This window comes from Eptatretus burgeri, chromosome 2 (genome assembly GCF_056783735.1).
Source record: "Eptatretus burgeri isolate ZD-2024b chromosome 2, Ebu_testis_v1, whole genome shotgun sequence".
Lineage (NCBI taxonomy): Eukaryota > Metazoa > Chordata > Myxini > Myxiniformes > Myxinidae > Eptatretus > Eptatretus burgeri.
Window position 1 is genome coordinate 25,457,248 of NC_140962.1, and position 23,844 is coordinate 25,481,091.

Genomic DNA, 23,844 nt, shown 5'->3' on the forward strand with positions numbered 1-23,844 from the left:
GTGAGTTTCCCCTGATCCTCGAATTTGCATATATCGATTCTACTCCGACGCGCCTGGAGGCGGGGCCAAACTGCCCCGCGCTTGCCGATTGGACGGATCAGAAGTGGGCGTGTATCATTCCTGATCCGAATTCTCCTCGGAAAGGCCGCACTTTGCACCCGCGGCTCGGCGCGCGTCCCGCACGAGGCCAGGACAGCCTGATGCTCGGTGCCCACAAGCGGTGCGGGAATGGCCGCAGAAGGAGAGGCGAAGGTGGTGGAGGGTTTAACGTGGTGGTCCATGGCCATGGCAACGTTTGGAATGGCGGTGATGCGATGTTTGCGGGCGCGAGTTGTGAAGGTAAAGGTCGTGGCTGTTGGCGTTGTTGTTTTTGTGAAGCGGCGTTGCGGTTGGTGGTTGTTGTGTGATGGCGGTTGAGACGTGCTTGGTTCAAAATAAAGATATAACAGAAAAACAGCTATCTTAAAGGGTCGCAGCCCGAATGAATGACATTTATTCCCTCTAAACAACGGGTTTGGGGCTAACTACACATGTACTTACAGCGATACCTCACCTACGGTACCTGAATGGTGGTTTGCGAATTTCCTCAACCGCAACAATATATATATATATATATATATATATATATATATATATATATATATATATATATATATATATATATATATATATATATATATATATATATATATATATATATATTGGCCTGAGGAAGCTGGCTGTGAAGCGGTTGAAATGTTGCCTGAAACCGGGTCTGCTCTTGCTTACTGCTCAAATTAGTGGAGTAGATGTCGTTTTAATTTTGGTTGGAAGTGCCTTTCTTCCTTTAAAATGTCTTTAAAATGCATACTCCCAACCTAATACCATATCCAGTCACCTGCAAAAGCATTCACCCTCTCCCAAGAATGCCACATTTAGATGAATTATTAATATGTTGTTAAACAATTTTTCCAAATGAACGTTTTCATTCATAACTGAAGAGATCAAACTAATCACTGTTATAGTTGAAGGAGGTTACATGTCAGGAATACCGACAAAAAACATGTACAAATCAAAACTCTCTGGTTGTAAAGGTATTTAGCCCCTGAGGTCAGTACTTGGTGGAAGCACCTTTTATAGCAATGACTGCTATAAGTCTTTTTGGGGAGATCTCTTCCTTCTTTGTAGAGTGAGGTCGTGAAATATTTGCCCGTTCTTCATGGGAAAATTGCTCTAGTTATTGCAAGTTTGATGGGGATCATCGATGGACTGCAATCTTCAAATCTCACCATTAATATTCAAGTGGGTTCAAGTCAGGACTTGGACGGGGCCACTCAAGAACATTTATTTTCTTCTTATTCATCCACTCCAGTGTGGATTTATGTTTGTGCTTCAGATCATTGTTCTGCTGAAATGTCCTCATACCCAGTTTCAGATTCATGGCTGACTCGAGCAGGTTTTCATCAAGGATTCTCCTCTACTTTGCACCGTCCATTGTCCCTTCTATCCTGACAGGCTTGCCAGTCCCTGCTGATGCAAAGCAGCCCCATAACATGATGCTGCCATCACCATGCTTGACAGGAGGGATGGTGTTGACTGGGTGATGTGCAGTGTTAGGCTTGCGCCAGATGTAACACTTTGTATTTAGACCAAAAAGTTCAATTTTTGTCACGTCTGACCACAAAACGTTTCTCCACATGCCTGCAGTATCATTAAGATGCTGTTTTTTAAAACTCCATCTGAGCTTTTCGATGCTTCTTTTTCAGTAATGGTTTCCTTCTTGCCACCTGTCCACAGAGGCCAGCTTTGTGAAGGGAATGGGATACTGTTGATTGATGGACATTGACCCCCATCTTGAGCATAGAGCCTTGTAGATATTTCAGTCATTGTTCAATTTTACAGTGACGTCCCAAATCAGTTTCCTGCTTGCCCAGTTGCTGAGTTTGGATGATCTAGGTCAAGTCTGGGTGGTATGATACATTTTCCACTTCTTAATGATTGAATTCCTGGACTCAAAGACTTTGAAATCTTCTTATAACCCTCTCCTGAATGGTGCTTCTCCACCACTTTACGTCTGACTTCTTTGGAAAGCTCCTTGATCTTCATGTTGGCCTTGTTGGTTGACCAAGTGAGTTGCACATTAAAACTCCTTAGATAAGTAGGGGAGTTTAATTTTTGAGTTAAACCACTGATTACATACAGGTGAAACCTATTACACTTGTTTTTTATCCTTTCAAACAAATATTTTGTGCCTGAAGTGGTTTAAGATTAATTAGACAAAGGGTTTATATATTTATGCAACTAAGAATCATCTGATTTTCTCTGTTAATCAAACTTATTCATATTTTATCTGCATTTTTTTTTTGTTTTAGCTTTATTACTTTGGAGTAATTTGTGAAGACTATGTGTTAAGTTTGATTTGAAAGCATCATGAAATAATCTCAGGCAGCATCAAAATGTGAAAAGTTTGGAGGGGGGTGAATATTTTTACAGGTCACTGGATGTATTATGCAGATAATGGATGAAAATATAAACCAGGACCAGAAGATTATATGGGGCATGGTAGGAATCTTGCCCAACCAGACTTTATGGCAGGTCTAATATCACAAAGTCTCACCTGCTTCAGGCAGGCAAACCACTTCAGGCACGAATATTTCTGTGCTGTTGGTGTGAACAAGTTGTTAACTACAAGTGTACTCCAAGAAACCCCACTGGGACTTTGAGAGAATATCTCTCTGAAGTCAAAAGTCAGTCCCTTCTATGGTCGACTGCGCCCAACTGTCCTGAAGACGTCACCTGCACTTTGGGGATATTATTGTTGTGCACTCTTTGGATATATCTCTCACCTATAAAATTACTCCATGGTATGTTTTAATTTCGCTTGCCTTTCCAAACAATATATTGTCTCAAGAAGGCTATCCATCCATCCATCCATCCATCCAATGGGACCATACTCTGTGCAGAGCGTTGGTGCTGCCTCAGCAGTCTCCTTGGCTATTGGGCACAATCCTGGACGGGTCGCCACTCCGACACAGGATACCAGCAAACTGGCACTCATTTTTCAGACCTCGGAAGGATGACAGGAAGACTCAACCCCACCTGGTATTAATTCAACAGCTGAGTGGAATTTGAACTCAGGACTCTCAGATCCCAATCCTACAACTCCAGCCATGAAGCGAACACCAAGCATTAAGAAGGCTATCATCCATGAAAAAGATGGGATATACAGTACATTACGTGGATGGCTAACGTCACATTACAATGGATTACACAATAAAGCAGATATAAATTGTTCGAACATTTGACCACTATGCTCATGTTGGTGATGGGATTGTGGACCACTGCGTCAAACAAGCTTTACACGTTTGCTTGTAAAATAATTAATGTAATAATTTCCATCATGAGATCATCATTACTTGATGTAATATTATCGTGATTGTTGTTTTCCTTTCATCACTCTTTCCTCAGGTGCACATTGGAAGGTGCAGCACATCGCATCGCATGGCTCAATCGCTCTGTCATTGTATTTGCTGGTGATAGCAAGTGGTCAAGCGACGCACGGCTCTCACTGGACCGAGGCTCCGGGAGGGAGTACGGGCTACGCATCAATAGAGCCACACCAAGTGACGAGGGGCCGTACACATGTTCCCAACAGGGAGCCAAACATGCATTTTCCTCACACGTCTTCCTGCTTGTTCAGGGTGAGGAGTGTGTGTGTGTGTGTGTGTGTGTGTGTGTGTGTGTGTGTGTGTGTGTGTGTGTGTGTGTGTGTGTGTGTGTGTGTGTGTGTGTGTGTGTGTGTGTGTGTGTGTGTGTGTGTCAGATTTTACCATCATAGTTTACACGAGTATATATGTATATTTTATAAGTCATTTTTTATTCATGTATGTGCTTTGTGGATGCATTGTGTACACATTTGTGTGTGTCCATCGTATATGAGTGTGTGCTGAAATATTGCACATTTGATTTTGTTATGAGTACTTCTTTGTCCAATTCTCAATGTGTGCGAATCTACACCAACATTAACATATCAGTCATTGGGGATTACATCTTCCACGACATCACTTTAGGTTGTGGGTTGCCACCTACTGTGATAAAAAGTCAGCAGTCTCTTTTTTAGATGCCATGAAGTGATGGAAATGCAGGGGCTGGCAGGATGGCCGAGAGGTAGACAGACTCACCTCTAAAGCATGACTCACATTTGCTCTACGGCTAGGATACGGCGGCCATACCCCCCCCCCCCGAATTGACAGAAACGTGCGGCGGCCACAGAGTTTCTGAGGTGGCCTCAGGGTGGCCCTACGCCGTATGGCTATCTTTTACAGGCCGTCGGGGTCTCCTTGGAATTAAAGCGCGGAGTTATAACTTTTTTCATTTCTAGGTTGGCCGGAGCAATTCGACAAGCCGTAGCCATGACGTAGATGTGTTCCACGTCGACCGTACGTAGGGCGTACGGTGGGTTTGCGTTATTCATGCGTTTTCCGTAGGCTCTTATCAATGAAAAATGAATTTTGCCAACCCCCAAAAAATTACGGCGGCCGCAGTATTTTCACGTTCCCCTTAGGGCCCCCCTGCGGTCACCTTGCGGGCACCTTGCGTCTGCCTTGAAAATTATATGGCCGCCGCAAGGACGCCCTAAGGTCACCGTGCGACATCAAATCAAAGACCACACGGCACCCCCACGTTTTCGGTCTCCACAATTTCTAAATACCCCGTGCGGCTCCCCAAAAAATAAAAACATATGTAATTGCTACATTTTGTGACCGTGGAAATACTGCGGCCGCCCTATAATTGCTGGTGGCCGTAGATTTTATTACACGCTACGGCCGCCGAGCGAAATGTGACTGAAGCATAAGCTGCCTAGCCTGGGTTTGAATCTTGACTCAGGTATTAACTGTCATCCCAGTGCTTTACAGGCAAGGTGATTCATCAATGTGTACGCCATCACTCAGATCGATATTAAATTGGCATCCTGTCTGTTGGCATTAGTTGATGGATGTTAATGATCCCACAGTGTTCTTTTTACAAAGTAGGCAAGCTCTCACCGGCACCGGGAACAAATTGCAAATTCCTGCCATAATCTTCGTCGAACGTCAGGCTTGGCTAGTCACTTTGTGAAAGACTTGGGCCAAGTCTTCCTTGGCGTGTGTGTGTGTGTGTGTGTGTGTGTGTGTGTGTGTGTGTGTGTGTGTGTGTGTGTGTGTGTGTGTGTGTGTGTGTGTGTGTGTGTGTGTGTGTGTGTGTGTGTGTGTGTGTGTGTGTGTGTGTGTGTGTGTGTGTGTGTGGGAGAGGGAGACATAAAAAAAAACAGGGCTGGGCTGATCTCCACCAAATTTTTCATGTGTTGGTGGCACCCTGGGTCAGGTCACGTCATGGGCACAATCCCCCCATAAGTGGAGCGGGGGGGGGGAGGAGATGACTTACGATTTTCACCTGTATATGTGCCACAGTGATAGTGGTTGACTGACCCCTACTGCAGACAAGGGGGATTATTAGCCACAGCCCAAAATATATTTGCCTCACCTCCCCTGCTATACCCCCAGGCTGTTCCCAAAGGGAGCAAGTGGTTCTCGTACCACTAATTTACATCCAAAGACACTGTATGTGGGGTTTGTGAGTATTACGTCAGACAGAGATCCAAAAAGTCGAGAATGGGGTTCCTTCAAATGAAATTCAACACAGGTGGCCCAACCATTTGTCTTCATAGTGGAGTTGAAACAAAATTGAGTACCACTAATTTCCACACCTTGCGAATTTTGATAGACGGAGCCTAAATTCATATAATCTAGTTTATTATCTTGCATGTCTTCAACATTTGAGTTACTGACGAGGCATACGTATCATTAAAATCATGACTTGTACAAAATATTACATTGTTTATCAAACACCAAAGATATTTAATAATAGGTAGCCCATGCAATTCTGAAAACAGTGGGAAAGAACGTAAAAGTGATTAGGAAATTGGAGTGAGGAGAAGGGAGAGAAAAGACACAATGGATCGCATGGGATGGGGGCAGAGAGCCAAAATTTCCACCATATTTGCAAATAGGAGCAAATATGTAAAAAAAAAATGTACATATAGATAAACATATTTTGGACGAAATGGAAACACCAAGGTACGTGAGCCATACAACATGCAAATCTCTTCCTGGTAGTCCTCTCGTCGTGCGTGAAGGCCGTACCAAAAGTCATGAGCATCAGTGGATGCCACATGTTTGTGCTGAATATAGTAATACACGAGTTATGAGCGACATATATCCATCGATCCACTCCAATATAAACAAAGGTTTGGTGCATGCACACCACTGGTGTTCCCACAATCCATTGTGACAAAATGGCTGTCAATGACGTATCGTTTTGCCAATGTGCGGTGGTTGAATTCCTCAAGAAGGAGAACATCTCAGCTGCAGATATCTACAGCCGATTGAGTCAAGTGTACGGAGATGCCTGCATTGGCTCTAGCAGTGTCAGAAGGTGGATGAAACACTTCAAAGACTGAAACATGGACATGACCGATCAGCCACGCTGTGGTCGGCTGAGAAGCACCGTGACTGAATGCGACAAGAAGAAAGTTGATGCGCTCATCATTGAGGACTGAAGGGTGATGGTTAGGCGGATCGCAGTGCAGCTTGGCATCGGACATCATGCTGTACAGGAGATTATGGCGACTTTGGGATATCGGAAAGTTTGTTCCCGTTTGCTTACAGAGGAACACAAAAACACATGCATGGATGTATCGTCACAGTTGCTTCAACAACATGCTGTCGAGGACGTTGACTTCCTGTTGAAAGTTGGTTCCACCATTTTGACCTGGAAACAAAGCAGCAAAGCATGCAATGGCATCACTCCACATCTCCAAAAAGAAGGCCAAAAGAGTGCCCTTCGCCAGCAAAGTTATGGGAACTGTCTACCGGGATGTCGAGGGATGCATATTGGTTGATTTTCTGCCCAAAGAAGAAACCATCAACATGGCTCACCACATGAAGATGCTCAAGAAACTAAAACATGCACTTCAGGAAAAGTTCCCGATGAAAAAAAGCTGTCATCTTTCAACATCACAATGCTGGATCTCACACCGCGTGTCTGACATTGAAGTAAATCTTAGAGTGGCTGGGAAGTGCTCCCACACCCCCCTCCCCTCCCCCCCCCCACCTCTGCCTCCCATCCAGTCCAGATTTGGCTAAGATCTGTCTGGGCCCTTAAAAGATCACATGAGAAACTAGCACTTTGAAAATGACGAGGCAGTCCAGATAGCCCTGTGTAGCTGGTTGCAAAGTGTTGGAACAAACTTCTTCCGCAGCAGGATTTTTAAGCTCATGCAGCTCCGGCAGAAATGTGTGGATTGTTCTTGAGATTTTGTAGAAAAGCATCGTGTTGTGTCCGGTTATTTTGACGATGTCAATTTTCTTACATTTACATTTGTTTTACTGTACAATAAATGTGCCCATGACTTTTGTTGTGACCCTAATATATATAAACAGGCTGCAGGTCAAGTCCATTAATTTGAACCAGCATGGCCGCAAGAGGACACCTCAGCAACTATGAACGGGGGTGTCATTGTTGGTATGCATATGGCAGGTGCTTCAGTGACAAAGGCTGCAGAAATAGCTAATGTGTCATGATAAACTGTCTCAAAGGTGATGTCAGCCTTAGAAAAAGAAGGAAAGACATCATCATCGAAGGGCAACAGTGAGTGTCAGCGCAAACTTGACAAGTGTGATGCACGGGCCTTCGTGTGAGGTGAAAAAGGACAGCAATGGTGGACAAGCAGGGGGGGGGGGGGGTTCAACGTGAGTTGTGAGCATCGTTTATTATTGAAAACGGTTTGAAGGGAACTTCACAGGGTGGGATACCGTAACCAGGTTGCTACGCACAAACCGCTCATAACACCTGGCAATGCCCTTTTGCGGGTCAAGTGGTGTAAGGATCATAGGCAATGGACTGCTGAGCAGTGGAGGAATGTGATGTGGTCTAATGAGTCATCCTTCACAACGTTCTCGATGAATGGACACATGTGGTGACAGCCAAGAGAGCTCTACAGCTCAAAGTGCCTGATTCCAACAGTAAAAAGTTCTGGTAGTTCCATAATGGTGTGGGGTGTGTTTTCATGGCATGGCCTGGGTCCACTCATTCCATTAGAAGGCATGAATGAAGCAGTGCACTACGTTACTGTCCTGAGTGATCATCTGCATCCCACGATGCAACATTTCTTCCCTGTGAGGAGGGGTGTCTTTCAGGATATTGCTCCAGTCCACCAGGCACATGTTGTCACCAGGTGGTTTGAGGAGCACAAGGGCGAAGTTTCCCATCTCCCATGGCCTTCGCAATCGCTGGACCTCAATCCCATAAAACATTTGTGGGACTGTCTGAATAGGCACCGAAGACGGTGGTTTCCGCATCCATCAAACCAATGTGAATTGGAAGACTTCCTTGTGGAAGAATGGTGCCACATTTCTGCTGAACAGTTCCCGACGGTCATTGACTCCATGCCACTTTGCATCCATGCTGTCCTGGATGCATGTGGTGGCCCAATACCCTACTAAGTGATATGCTCTTGGTGTTTCCATTTTTTGTCAACAATTTATACAGTATCTGACTCCATTACATATTGTATTTGCAACATCTGAATATTCACAAACTATTTTACTCTTTTAGTTCATTTTCCATTCTATTAGTCTCACCCCGAAGGGGTTATGAGACTATTATGACACCCCTGTCTGTCTGTCTGTCTGTCTGCCTGTCTGTGTCCACGTCTATATATTTTTGCTTTCATTTATTTTCTCTGCAACTGCTTGTCTAATCAATGCAAAACTTTAAACATGGAGGGACTCCTCACCTGGAGGATTTTTATTGCTAACTCTGATGTCATAGCTCACATGGTATGGCAACTATATTGGATTAAAGGGAAAAATTTCGACATCTTCTCCAAAACCACACGATGATAAATATTGAAACTTGTCATATGTCATCAACTCCCCATGGGGTATATTGGGTGATAACGATGACGTCATCGGTGAAGTATTCCAACCATAATTGGTTGAATCAAAATCCTTATCCAAAAAATCTGAAACTTCATGAATCTGATCTACGACCCGATGCGAGTGAGCAATTGAATTTATGACATCATTGGTCACGTGATTTGGCAGCCATATTGGATTGAAAATAAAAACAGGAAATAAATCTTCTTCAGCAGAACTGCTTAACAGATCTATGTGAAACTTCATACTCGGCATGGGGAATATAGTTTGAATTTTTTTTCATATTTATCTTCATTGACTTCCGGTTCTGGGGTTGAAGCGACGGCTGGATCTCTCAGGGGTCTCTGCCGACTTTCTCAAAGTTAAGTTTCTGGTCATTATTTGTCACGTTTTAACTGTTTATATTCTCACGTACATGTTTACTGTGTTCCTAGTTCGGTTTTGTTTCAAAAATCGTGCTATGTTGTGAGTTTTTGACCTTTTCTTATCAGGCTCCTTTAGGCCTACACGTCATTCCTGTCAAGGTGTGCAATCATTTTATTTGTATTCTCTCCCTATGACCATCAATTCCTATTTTTCCCACTTTTCCCAATGCCCTCCATCTATCCCTCCCAACAACACACTCTGTTTCTTGTCTTAAATTTCAAAAATAATTTTAAAAAACAACAACAACCCTTTCTTGCTCCATACACACGAGTACCAATCTTCTTCCTCTTCTTCTTCCTCCTTCTGCCGGCACACCATCTTTCTTCTATTTGAGCTGACCCACTCTCACCATCACCTTCACGATTTCTTCCTTCAACCTCCCATTCTCCAATCTTATCAAATATTCAAGAAATCCATCAAAAAGTAATAATTTTCCTTGTATCCTTCCTAACTATACACCTCCTGTAACCACATGTCTCTCGACCTACTTCCTGTTATTTTTTAATTGATCCATCAGCTTCATTCTGTGTTTACCGTTCCAAATTCACCATACACCTCCACGATTTTACTTCAACGTTTCCTCTTCCGAATCTTACGCAATCCTTATTTAAAATAAATAATAATAACTAAATTCATTTTTAGCCGCGTCTCGCGTTGCGAATGTGGCTCTAAGAGAGCTCCGCATTGTTGTTCTTCTTCTTCTGGTGAAGACAAAACCTTTATGACGCGGCTCTTGGACACATTTGTCCTTGTTACCTATACACCTCCCGTAACCACGTGATCTGTTTCCACACTCTGTGTTTACCGATCCAAATTCACCATACACCTCCACGATTTTACTTCAACTTTTTCTCTTCCGAATCTTACGCAATCCTTATTTAAAATAAATAATAATAACTAAATTCATTTTTAGCCACGTCTCGCATTGCGAATGTGGCTCTAAGAGAGCTCCGCATTGTTGTTGTTCTCCTTCTTCTTCTTCTTCTTCTTCTTCTTCTTCTTCTTCTTCTTCTTCTGGTGAAGACAAAACCTTAATGACGTGGCTCTTGGACACATTTGTCCTTGTTACCAAAACACCTCCCGTAACCACGTGATCTGTTAACACCCTCTGTGTTTACAAATCCAAATTCACCATTCACCTCACGATCTCTTCTTCAACCTTTCCTTCACCTCATCTTATGCAATGTTTATCAAAATAATAATAATAATAATAATAATAATAATAATAACAATCTCTTATAATGCTTCGTCTTCGTCTTTCACATATGGGGTTCTCATTACTGTATCATAATTCACTAATCTTTTTCTATTTAAACAGACTGCTCTCAATTCGACATTTCCTTCAAACCTTGTCGAAAAAATCCAACTGTTGCAGTGTTCTTTCTCTCCATTCTCTTAACTTGCCTTTATTGCATCCCTCAAGAAATGTCTTTAGTCACATTTCAGAACTAAAATTGAAAAAAACACCCAGTCTGCTATGCATGTTCACTTTCCTTCAATCATCCTTTTTTTCCAACTTCAGTGCCAATTCACCCCTCTCACCCCCTCACCCCTCCCTCTCAAAGTAACCATCACACTCTTTCCCCTCCAAGCTTTCCTCTCTCGTTTCTCAAAAACTCCCTTCTCATCCTTTTCCCTCAACTCTTCTCCCTCACCCTTCTCCAACCATTCTCCCCCCTCACTCACACTCTCAAAGTTATCCCCTCCCCTCTCATCCACAAAGCTGCCTCCTTCCACTGCCCTCTCTCCTCTATCTCATCACTCCACCTCCTCCAATCCTCAACTGCCTTCTTCCCCCTCTCTTATTACTCTCCACTGTACCTCAACCCAGCACCACAGAGTCTTTTCTCCTCCTCATCCGGCCCCCTCCCATAGCACTTCTGCAATCTCCCACACTCTTTCAACAACTCTCCTTACCTCTCCCCACCCCCACCCCCCAACCTCCCTTGTCCTACCCTCCCCCTTCCCTTCGCTGCACCCAAAGCCTCATCCCCTCCCTCTTCATGAACAGTGTGAACCTCAAATATCCGAGGCCTTCACTCAAACCTGACAGATCTTTCTATACAGGTTGCTGCTGACAAACCAGACATAATCTACCAAACAAACTGTTCTCCCTCAAGACATATCTGATTCCGAGTATCTCTCCTGGTTACTCCCTCCTCTGGTATGACAGGCCTGAGCCTCGTCCTGATGGAGAAGTTGCTCTCTTCATCAAAGACTCTATTCCTCACTCTCCATGCACTGCCCTCACTCCCCCACATCCCCAGGAATACTTCTGGCTACGGCTTCCCCTCGACTCCCACCTCATGATTATATGTGTACTGTACCGTCCACCGAACAGTGATGACTCCATTTACACCTCACTTTACGAAAACATGAATCAACTTTTGTCCTCTTATCCGAACTCTCTCTTCCTCATATATGGTGACTTCAATTGTCATCACGCCAGTTGACTGGGTGTGGGTACCTCTCTCACCTGTCATGGCACTTCAGCAAAAGACTTCTGCGACTCATTGGGACTGACTCAATCGGTCAACTTCCCTACCCGGATCTCAACCAATGGTACTCCATCTCGTCTGGATCTGATTTTGACAAATTTCCCTGAAAATATCTGCTGTTCTTCCTTCGCTCCAATCGGTTCTTCTGACCACGTCCTTGTCAAAGTGGACATCTCTCTGGCTATTATCAGAGAACCACCTCACCACCGTCGAGTCTGGTATTTCACTCAAGCAAAATGGCAGGGTGTCCAAGCAGCCATCAAACTTCTAGACTGGTCTCCCATCCCTACTTTCTCCAACATCACCTCGTCCTGGGAATTCTTTCAAAGAAACTTGCTCTCTCTCCCTCTCATGCACAGATTTATCCTCTCTCATCTTCAGTTGTCCTACCCTTCCTCCCGCCAATGGTTTACTGAAGCTTGTGGTGAGGCAGTTGTCCTGAAACAACTTCCCTTTGCCTCATGGAAAGCAAACCCAACTTAGGGTAATCTCAGTTCCTTCCACAACAAGTGTGTATCTACCCTCAGGAGAGCCAGAAAACAACATCTTTCCAATCTCAAGGCTGAACTCTTAAACCTCTCTCCTCCAAATCCTGGTGGCATCGAATCAAATATGTTTCTGGTGTATGTTCCCTCTCCATCCCCACCCTTACCTCAAATGTCCACACTGCTGATACCACACATGAAAAGGCTGAATGCCTAAACTCGGTATTTGCATCAAAATATTGCGTCCAAACCACTTCGCTCTCTGTACCCACCTTACCCAGTCACACACAACTGTCCCTGGACTCTGTGTCCTTTTCTTCTGACAAAGCGGAGAGTTTGCTGTCAAACATCGACTCAGATTCTGCAAACGGTCCAGACGGCATCAGCCCACGTATCCTAAAAACCTGCTCCTCTGCTCTTGCTCACCGTCTCTCTATTCTATTCACCCTCTCATTTGCTCAAGGTCATCTGCCATCTGCTTGGAAATCAGCAAACATTTCTGCCCTTCAAAAAAAAGGTGCAAAAACAGATCCCTGCAACTACAGACCAATCAGCCTTCTCCCAATCATCAGCAAGGTTATGGAATCCATCATCGCTTCAGACATCAAATCCTTCCTCTTCTCCAATGACCTGATTTCGGTCATCAATTTGGTTTCAGACCAGGTCACTCCACCCTGGATATGCTGCTTCTGCTCTCCCAACAACGAATGGAGGTCCTCAATGCCAGACATGAAATCAGAGCCATATCCCTGGACATATCGTTGGCTTTTGACATCGTCCGACACCCAGCCCTGCTCACCAAACTCTCTTCCTTTGTTATAAAAGGCCATCTCCTCTCATGGCACGCAGACTTCCTCTCCTGGTGCAGCCAACATGTGGCCCTAAATGGAGTTCTTTCATCCCCTCTTCCTGTCCAGTCTGGAGTTCCTCAAGGTAGCGTTCTGGGCCCTGTTCTTTTTCTGGTTTTCATCGGTGATCTCTCCGACTCTGGAAAATCCTCTTTATCTCTTTGCTGATGACTCCACCCTCTGCCGTACCACCTGTCATCCTTCAGACTGGCAAGCAGCAGCTTTTTCGCTCACTGCAGATCTGGATAAAATCACAAACTGGTCCAACACGGGGAACATGTCTTTCAATCTGGACAAATCTCACACTCGCACTATGTCTCTCCAAAAGGACCGTTTTGAAAAATAACCCCCATGCACTTTCTCAACAATCCTCTGGAAGAAGTCCTTTCATTCAAGCTTCTGGGTCTCACTATCTGCCATGACCTTTCCTGGAAAAGCCACATTTCCAACCTGGCTTCCAAAGCCAGTCACCGACTTGTAATCCTCTGTCGACTTGTAAGTGCTTCCTCGGCCCACCTGAGCTCCTGACCACATACAAAGCTTTTGTCTGCAGCCTGATGGACCACTGCTCTCCCCTCTGAGCTGGTGCTCCCGCCTCTCACCTTTCTCGGCTTCATGCTGTGGAAACCAAGGCATTTGGGATCATTGGCATCTCCCACGAGGAGGCTGAGTCTTTGGGCCTCTCACTCTCTCACCTCCTTCAAATTCCCTGCTTTCCTTCCTGAAAGTCCCTGTAATGTGCATCTTGTACACCCCATACTCCATTCCCCATCCCTCTCCCTTCCACAGATCTCTTAATGTCTCTGTTCCCCACTGATTTGGCCTTCCCACTGCTGTCCCTCTTGGCTCATGCCCCCCCTTGTTGTGCATTGTGTGTTAGCTCTCATACGAACCTCATCATTGTCTACAAAAAAAAAAGATTGACGCAATTTTGCCTTAATGTGTACAAAAGTGTTTGTTAAATATCCTAAAAATCAATCAATAATCAATAAAGCTATGGCTAATGGCAATGAATGTGACAAAATAGGGTGCATAGGTGATATGGGTATATGGGCCATAATGGCGGTGGCCCATAATAGTCGTGTTCAGTTCACGATGCGAGTTTTTGTTCAGAATGAGGGCACGAGCTCGACCATGTGCTCTACTGAGTGCCATTCTAGTTTTATTTTGGGATTTGTTTTTTGAGTGTCCCTCATGATTTGAGCTGCCAGGATGGCACACAGGTAACACACTTACCTTTAAGCCATATAATCTGGGTGTAATTTCCTACCCGACTGTAAAATGTCAGCTTTGTGCTTCGCAGGCAGGTCTTTGCATCACAAAGGGCACCACCTCTTGAATGGATGTCAAACTGGGTGTCCCAACTGCTGGCATTAGTTTGTGCTGTCTTTCGTGAAGACCAGGCAAGTTATCTCTGGCACCCAAAACAAAATCTAAATTCTTTCCACCTTCATTCGAACATCAAACCTCACCGGCCAGTTCATGAAAGACTTGGACCAAACATGTATATGCTCATAAGATCCACCGACCCTAACTTGGCGTAAGGAGGAGATTGTGCCCCTCATGATGTGGGGCTTTGCTCTGGTGGTTGCCCTGCATGCCAATCCAAAGGCTAGTTCTGCTGGGATATTTTGTTAATATCCAAAATGTTATTACAGACGGGACGATTGTCCATCTGGAAGGCTATATGCTTTATTATACGCTGCCCTCCAACAGGAGCTTCAGTTCAATCAGTTCTATTCTTGGGATTAAACCGAGAATCACACGGTTTGTAGACGGACATGCCACCAAATGCCACCTTATATTTAATTGCTCATTGCATTTAGAAAACCATCTCTTATCAGCGGAGATTGGCTCCATCTGTGAGAGGATAGGAGGTTCAAAATATGTCCCTTTTTTCTAAAGGAATAATACATTATCTGTAGGGGTGATTATGTCACCTCCCTCCACCCCCTCCCTCACATGGTGATTTGTGACGGTTGGGGTGACATCGGATAGGGATACACACACACACACACACACACACACACACACACACACACACACACCTGTAGCCATTCAATTACATTTTGGCTTTAAGTAAACTTACACGTGCAATTCTGACATGTGAAAAAAATAGCACCACCACTTATTCCTTTTCCCTTGATATTGTAGAATCAACGGATCAACTGACGTGGAACTCGTTGCAGCGGGAGGTTAAAATCCCATGATGCACCAAACGGTTTTAACTCCTTTGGAGACTTCCGAATTACGGCGGACTACGTGCGTGCGGTTATGAGGAGGGACACGAGAACCTTAAGCTTTTATCAAACCAACGGGTTTATTCCCTGAACCGCAAGCAAATCTATCTATAATTCCAGCAATCTGTGTGTGTGTCTGTGTGTCTGTCTGTGACCACTGTTTCTCAACAACCACTGGTCTGATCTAATTGAAACTTGTCAGGTATATTGCTGGGGCCTTGAGTATGTGCCTTTTCAAGGTTTGATATTAATCGGACAAGTGGTTCCCAAGTTATGGCCATTTATTTACCAAACCAATGACAGGACACGTTGCTGCGTAGGCATGGCCGATGGGGAAAGGGCGCCTTAGTTTCCAATGACAGGACACGTTGCTTGGCGTTTTGCACCCACAGTATCTCTCTTCTATCTCTCTATAATTCCAGCAATCTCTGTTTGTTTGCCTTTCAAAAGGTTTGAAATTAATCGGACAAGTGGTTCCCAAGTTATGGCCAAGTTAGAGCGCGTTCCCCATTACGGGTTACAATGATGACTTCCCCATTACGGGTTACAATAGACTTCCGGATAGTGATGACTTAGTGTATTCTAATAATTTCTCGATTTCTTATGTGCATTTTTAGATAAACACAATGCCCCAATCCAGTCGTCGTTTACGAGAGCGAAGGAACAGCCTGTGTGGTTGTTTGAAAGTTTTTGGGTTTTTTTTACACGTACGGCCGCGCACGTACAGCCGCGCACGTACAGCCGCGCACGTATGGCCGCGCACGTACGGCCACGCACGTACGGGCATGCGAGAGCAAAGGAACGGCCTGTGGTTGTTTGAAAGTTTTGGGGCATTTTTGCACGTACAGCGACACACGTACGGCCATGCACGTTCGGCCACGCACGTACGGCTACGCATGTACGGCTACGCATGTACGGCTACGCACGTATGGGCACGCGAAAGCGAAGGAACGGCCTGTGTGGTTGTTTGAAATTTTTTGGGTTTTTTTTGCACGTACAGCTATGCACGTACAGCCACGCACGTACGGCCACGCACGTACGGCCACGCACGTACGGCCACGCACGTACGGCCACGCACGTACGGCTACGCACGTATGGGCACGCGAGAGCGAAGGAACGGCCTGTGTGGTTGTTGTTTCTGGCATTTGAAAGTATTTTTTATTTTTTTTTTGCACGTACGGCCACGCACGTACGGGCATGCACTAGTAATAATAACTAATGAATGGTGTTATTGCAACGGAGGAGACAGCAGCGGGTTGGGAGGAAGGGAATGCAAATTGATAAATAATTATATCCAATGAGAATAAAATAAATCGAAAGAAACAAAGGCGCCTCTGGTGGTAGCGGGTGGAAGGATGGGCGTGGGGCAGCCACTAGCATACAATGATGAGACCGATCGGTAAGATGATGAGGAGACTGGCAGGACAACAAACAGACACAGAGCGATGAAAACAGAGGCAGACACGCAGGACAACCTCCTCTCCTCAGAGACAATTCTCCCTCTCAGTCAGTTCTCCTCAGACTCTCCTTCTCCTCAGATGAACCACTCTTTTATTTGCTCCTCCCTCCTTTTCCCAGGCAATGTACTGCCCCTCCAAGGCGATCCATAGCTCCGCCCCTTTTGCTCTTCCACCGTCTCCCGGCAACCCTGATAGATGTTTACATAGAGGTTATACGCACAATTTCCTTAACAATAACCCCTAATTATTATCACGCACCACCTCCTTTATGGTGCACATTCAAACAAGATGATCCTTTAGCTAATGTGTCCCTGCTTACTACATCGAGATTGGCTGACTACTCGCACACAGACCATTCTATTATATACATTTCTATTTTCTCTACGGTAGTGATGGCACAATGTAAAGGGCAGATCTGTATCTGATGGTGACAGCAAGATGCGGGGAATCATCACCAGTGACCCTGCACATTTTCCAGCCGGTATGTGTACCTGGAGAAGACTGCCTGTGACAGAAGTCAGGATGTACCTGGTGCCATTGCGTGGATCTACGTTCCGCAGGAGCATACTTGGCACATGCACTTTCAATGTCATCTGGTGTGGTGATTGTCCAGACAGATTTATCCTGTTGAAGAATTCTGGTGGATAGAGGGTCACCTGGTTTGTCTCAGCAATGGCGTCAGCACTTTTGATGACACACATATCGCCTGGGAGACGCCGCATAATGCTTTCGTTCATTGGGTCGACTTCAGGATTTTTGGGATGTGAGCACAGCGCATTTTCCTAGCCAGCATGGGTTTGTGTGTTGGTCTTTGTCTTCCAAACCAGCATATACATTGTTGATGTCTTCCTCTTCTGACAATGCACACAGATTTAGTGGCAACTCATTGGCATCATCATAGTGTGTACCGCAGACTTTAGGCAAGTTTCCCTCTCTGAGCTGTAGCAACCAACTGGAGTAATTTTCAAGGCGCTCATGCGCTGAACTCATGTTCAGTACGTGCATGTTGGTGCACAGTTTCAGCTCAGTGCAGTGCTGCCATCGTGGGGATTTTCTCCTGCACGCATCTATGATATCAGGCCTGCGTCCTCGGTGAACGACTGGAAGAATTTGGTGGAAGTCACTGGCAAGAATGAATATTTTTTTCCCACAAGCAGTGTGTTGTTCTTCATAATGTCCTGTAGTGAGCGGTCCAGGGCCTTATGTAAATACCAGTGACTCATGGGTGCTTCGTCCCACACCGGTATGTTTGAAGCGTCCAGGAGACGTCCATTCGTATCACGTGGAGAGACGTTGCACGTTGAGTTTTGACAGGGTGGAATGGGCAGTTTGAAGCATGAATGTAAGGTTTGTCCCAGCTTGAGAAGTGTTGCAGTGATGTCAGAGGAAGCTGTGGAAAGTGCAATGCCATTCTTCTGCCTAACATAGGCAAGGATCATGTTCAGCAAGAAAGTTTGGCCTGTGTCATGAGGAGAATCAAGGAAAATATTTCCTCCATCTTTCCTGTCTATTTTACATCTGATGACATCAAAAGTGGCAGCCTGATCAGCATTCAACTGTTGAACACGTTCACGGAAGGTACGACAAGCATCTGGCTCTATCTCCTCGGCAAAAAGGTCAAGATGACTGTTTTGGTGTGGATTTGGTAGTGGAAGGCTAAAGTCAACTGTCTTGCGGTTCTGCTGCTGAAGTCGGTCATCAAGATCACAGAGCGAATCATTCTCGCTTACAGATTGAAGAGCTTCATTTTAGAGACCCTGTTATTTACAGCGGCAGTGAAAATCCTGCATGAGATCGTCAAGGTGCTGTTGGTGCAGGTGTAGTGGTTCTGTGTGCTCACAGAGCAAGAGGATAGTAATGAACAGACCTCTCATGCTTACTGGTCTTTGTGCATTTGCACACTCAGCAAGACCCTTGAACCATTCATTGCTATCTTCAAGAAGATTGAGAAGCTGGCAGAATTGTTTGGATGTCTGTCAAACTTTTCCATCAATCACTCGACGATCCTGAAAGCTTGTGACACCCGTTTCGTGGTGTTGCAGGAGGTAAAGGTAGAACGTTTCTCCTTGGCTCAAATATACAGAGAACACTGACTATCATCTGAGGCTTGTTCGTTGGAGGTCTTACTTACCATCTCCAAACCTTTGCTGCTGGTTGCCAAGTGAAGTGTTCAGGAAAGTCACAGAAAAGGATGCTGCGTGCCTGTGGATCTTCAGAATTCTTGGCAAAATAGGCTGTCAGCTTTGTGTGGGTTGCTGTTTAGAGGGCTTGCTCTGCATTAGCTGGATTGCATATCATCCACTGCTCATTTGGGAGGTTAACAGGAAGCGGATCAACAGCTGGCGAGCGGTCCTGTGTGGGGAATGTTAAGATCCTCCATGTTGCCTCAGATGCTTCAATGAAGTGCCACTGCTCGTACCGTCTGATCTCATCATTGCGATCCTCCATGCCTACTCTCACGTGGTCCATATCAGCTTCAGAGGTGATGGTGACCTGGTCAGAACCTTTGTAGATATACTTATACAGGTACTTGACGGCTTTGATCGAAGCACAGTGTTCTATGCTGATATTGGCATGGTACTTCTGGAGCAGCCATGGATTGTATGGTACAATGCTTCTATTGTCAATGAGGGTTGTCTTTCTGGAAAATGTCATTGCTGTAGTGTGCCCAACATTGTCAGGAGACCTGCAATGATAAGTTGGATAGGAGTCATCTCCAAGCTTTGCTGAAACAGTGAATTATTTTGTAAAGTCCTTTTAGCAGTGGACGTTAATCATGCATGGACAGTTTGGGTTGACAGCATCACATGGTCCATGCACCATGAAGTTCTTCACACGGTCCAACAGGTCCTGAGTATATTGGTTGGTGGGATGAGGTACTTCAACACTGATGACCCTGTCCACATCCTGGCACATGTGTCGTTCACCATGAAGAATGGACAAGAAGTGGCAATGAGGCAGGCTTTACTTCTGGAACTCAATGGTGTAGACATAGGCCTTCAAGTCACCACGTACACCAGCCTTGATGTCAGATAACAGCTGTTGCTGTTTCATCTTGAATACTCTGGCTGTGATGTCAGGACGATCTGCGGCTGTATGGTGTGGTTCAAGTTCGCTCACAATATCCTCCCATTGGACATTGCAGGTGAAGGTGATGAACAAAGCTTGCTTGTAAGGGGTCCTCAGGGTGTCAGAGGGTCTCAAGGTATAGAGAGATCTGCAACTCGCACGGACACACCGATGCACACACGGATACTTTTCCAGTATAGAATAGAGCAATGTAAGACATAACACTGCGTTACCTGATCCGACTCTCCAAAGTGACTGAATTGTACTTGTGCCTTTGCTGGCATTGTAAAGAACCTAGTGTGGAAGACACACTGCAATCTTATCAACCAGAGAACTTTAAACAGGTGAATGAAGTCCGCAGGTGAAAAAAAATGTGACACGGAAGTTGAAATTATTCAGCGGAAACCAAAATACAGCGCTGTCTCATCAAGATGAACACCTGACAATGATGATCTCGATAACCCGACCAATATATTTTACAGACCAGTTCTGCTCAATACATTTTGACAAGAAACAGCACATTTACTTCCCAATCCCATGAAGGAGAATTTGATAATGTGACTATTATTGGTTGAATATTGAGCTGCGACCATTCGACTGAATCATATTCTGCTCCGTCCATTCGGCGTTTGTTCAGTTTATTTTGGCTCTGCTCAGCAATGCCATGTTCCACTCACTTCCCACTGTGCCTGTTGTTGTTCTGGGCTTCCCTGTTTAACATTTTCACCCAAATTTCTTTCCACCAGTACATTTGGCTGGCCTTGTGCCGCGTGTGTACGTCGTTTGTTTCCTACTTTGTTTTGTTCTTTGGTTCATACTTGACTTCAAAAATAAGTTTTCAGGTGAAGCAAAAGCAGAAGATAAAGGTTTTGGTGGCTCACAACAAAGCCAGTGAGATGATTGCTGATTGTAGAGAACTTTCCAAACCTCTTGAGACACCAAAGTGGAACTTTCCTGAACATATCCATTGCTGCCAATGCTGAACAATTTACAGGTATTGAATGGTTATATCGGTTGAATGAGCATCACATCTTCCATCAAGTTTGGCATGGCTTCCTTGCAGACTTCATTCCATGCCCAGGAAATGCCACAGACAGCTTTCTTTAAGGTGTTACATTGACAGAGTTTTGCGTGGTATCTTGTTGATCGACAGCTATGGCCAAGTAGTATAATTTTTCTTTGTGTAAAACTGCTTGTATTGGTAATGACTCCTTGGTTCAATGACTGCATTAGCATGGTCATGCTCATGAGGAGAAAGACAACCTTAAAGATTTTTTTTTGGTACCGGTATTCTGCTCTTCTGTGAAATTAAGACCGTTGCTTCATTGAAACATATCCTGCAACTGTTTGTTCAATTTCAGCACATGTCACTGTGATCGTTGCTTTGAAAGAAGCCAAATGGTCTTGAAATGGTTAAAACAGAAAGAAAGCTGAATGTTGTCAGGGTTATTCTGCAAAGAATATGTATAATAAGTTCAGTGGCTAATTTGTACATCAGCGTCCTGCTCCTCGCTCAGCCTGCTTTGAGTACTCCATAACCAGCTGCATATGCTGAACATATTTTTGCCTGGTGATGTCTTAATGGTTGTCTCGGCTTGCTCGCTCGGACTTAGCAGGATGTACTATCTCCAGGTGACTGCCTGATGTCACTTGAGGCTCATTCACGGAGAATAAAAGGGTTTACTTGACAGCAATCAACACACTGCACCACTCTCAGGGGCCAGCCCAAAGCGATCGATCCCAGATTATTGACTGGCACAGATTGCATAACACAATAGTACATCTACACAGGAAAGCTATATGATTTTCACAACCACTCTCTACATCTTTTAATTGTTGTGTATCTTATTCATGTGTTCCAGGATATAGCATTTGAGCCCAAAGCTAAATTCAATATGCCTTGCCATGCTATTTTATTTATATTAACCCTTTGAACCCTGAGCCCCTTGGACTTTCGGCTCCCTCACCCTGGGCTCCCTGGAGAAAAATCCGGCCGCTCGGGTATATAGAGGTTTAAATAGAGGTTGGTAAAATGGGCGCTTGGGTATATGGAGGTTTGAATGGTAAAATGGCTGCTCAGGTATGTGGAGGTTTGAATAGCTGCCAGCAAAATGGCCGCTTGGGTTCAGAGGGTTAATAAGTTTACCCACACTTCTAGTGGATTTTGTTTGGAAATTATTGGCTGAATAAAGCATATCCTGTGTTGGAATATAACCTGATGGATGGACCTGATGCGCTTCTGTACAAGAGGCAGGGAATCACAGGATGGTGCTCATATGAAACACTTGCTCCCTACAGGAGTAATACCCCCTCCCTTTGGTGAGGGTCAGTAAAGCACTTGTACTATGGCAAGTCATCTCCACAGCTGGCTTGAAATATGCTTTGCCACCACCTTGGTTGGTATACGTTGCAGTTGATGACAAACAAACATCATGATTTTCAATTATATTAGATAGATGCCTTAAGCTTAATGTATCGCAGAAATTCAAGGCCTCACCATCAACCATGCACTCTCCCTGGTTGACCATATTGCAATGCTCACCCACCGAAGCCAGCCACAGGCCGGACATTCTCTGCCATTCCAAGTAATTCCTTGAAAAATCAAAACAACTTGCAGCAAAAAAGAGCTTTGTCTCGATCTCAATGGAGTACTACTCTCCTCTATGGGCTTGCCCCCCAGTATCGCATCTGATTCCCCTGGAATCTGTGGAATCTAAAGCTCTCAACATTATTGGTAGCTCTTGCAATGAGGCTGAAGTACAAATCATGTTGCTTTCAGACAATGCAGATATGTTGGTAGCCTCTTTGCTTCCTACTGCCTCTCCATCCAGTCAGGCTCTCTGCACTCTGTCAGTCCTTCAACCCTCCCCCAACTCCAGAATACATACCTTCTACCAATAGCCCCTTCCTTGATAAACTCCTCAAATTCAGGCTTGCTTCAGACCTGGTTAAACTCTTTTATTCAATTTTGTTTCGTTGGTGAAATGGCCTTCATAAGGCTGTTCAGCCCCACTTTTCCCTCCATGGCTTCATTCCAGCAGTGCACTGCAATCTCTTGTCACCTCCACCCCTACTTCCAAGCCTTTCTTCCCCCTATTAACCCTACCTCACAAAACCTTTCGGAGGGGGAGAGGAACGAATGAGTAGACCTGAGCAGTGATTTCTGGAATGTGGGAGTTTCACCAGAAGGGGGTTTTTGGCAGACCTTGTATGCCCTGCAGAAACCTGGGGGTTGGCAGAGCAGGGAAAGAGCAGAGGGTGCAAGCCCAGAAAGGAGTTAGTACAACATAGAGACCACCGACCTGTCTACAATGTGAAAGTGATAAAACTAGGGACTCTGCTTAATCATGGGAGATTCTAATGATCTTGAAGGTCTTCTTTTTCATGGTGTCAAGCTGAGCAAGGTGGGAGGCAGGGGCGCCAGCCAAAAGGGGGAGAGCAGTACTCCCTCAGGCTGTGGATGAAGGCCTTGGCAGTGGATATGCGTTCAGGTGTGACAAGGAAGGAATTTGCACCATGTAGGATGCCCAGTCGGCTACTGACTTTGGAGACAAACTCAGATGTGTGCTTTGCCCAAAAAAGATAGTGGCTTATAGTGAGACCTAAACGTTTCAGTGACTGGACTTCTTCAAGAGGAGTGTTAAGAAAGTATATGGGAGGGTTCAGATGGTCCTTTTGGGGAGACAGAGTGAGAGTGTGAGATTTGTCAGGATTGAAAGATGTATCTCAAGTGTTTGACAAGCTGTGATTCTATCAAGGTCTGTAGAGATGTAATGTGATGCTGCCTGCCTAGCTGAAGGATGAGGGATGTTAGGTTGAGGGTGAAGCCATCAGCAAAGAGATAAAGAAGGTTTAAACCAA

General features: G+C 44.9%; 1 protein-coding gene across 1 annotated transcript in view; it reads left to right on the forward strand.

Annotated features, from left to right (window-relative positions):
* LOC147031637 (limbic system-associated membrane protein-like) overlaps positions 1–23,844 on the forward strand; it is a 388,857-nt gene that overhangs the window by 313,386 nt on the left and 51,627 nt on the right. Inside the window, exon 3 of the mRNA XM_085866197.1 lies at positions 3,448–3,680. Within this exon, the coding sequence (XP_085722323.1) occupies positions 3,448–3,680 (233 nt within the window). The remainder of the gene's footprint in view (positions 1–3,447; positions 3,681–23,844) is intronic.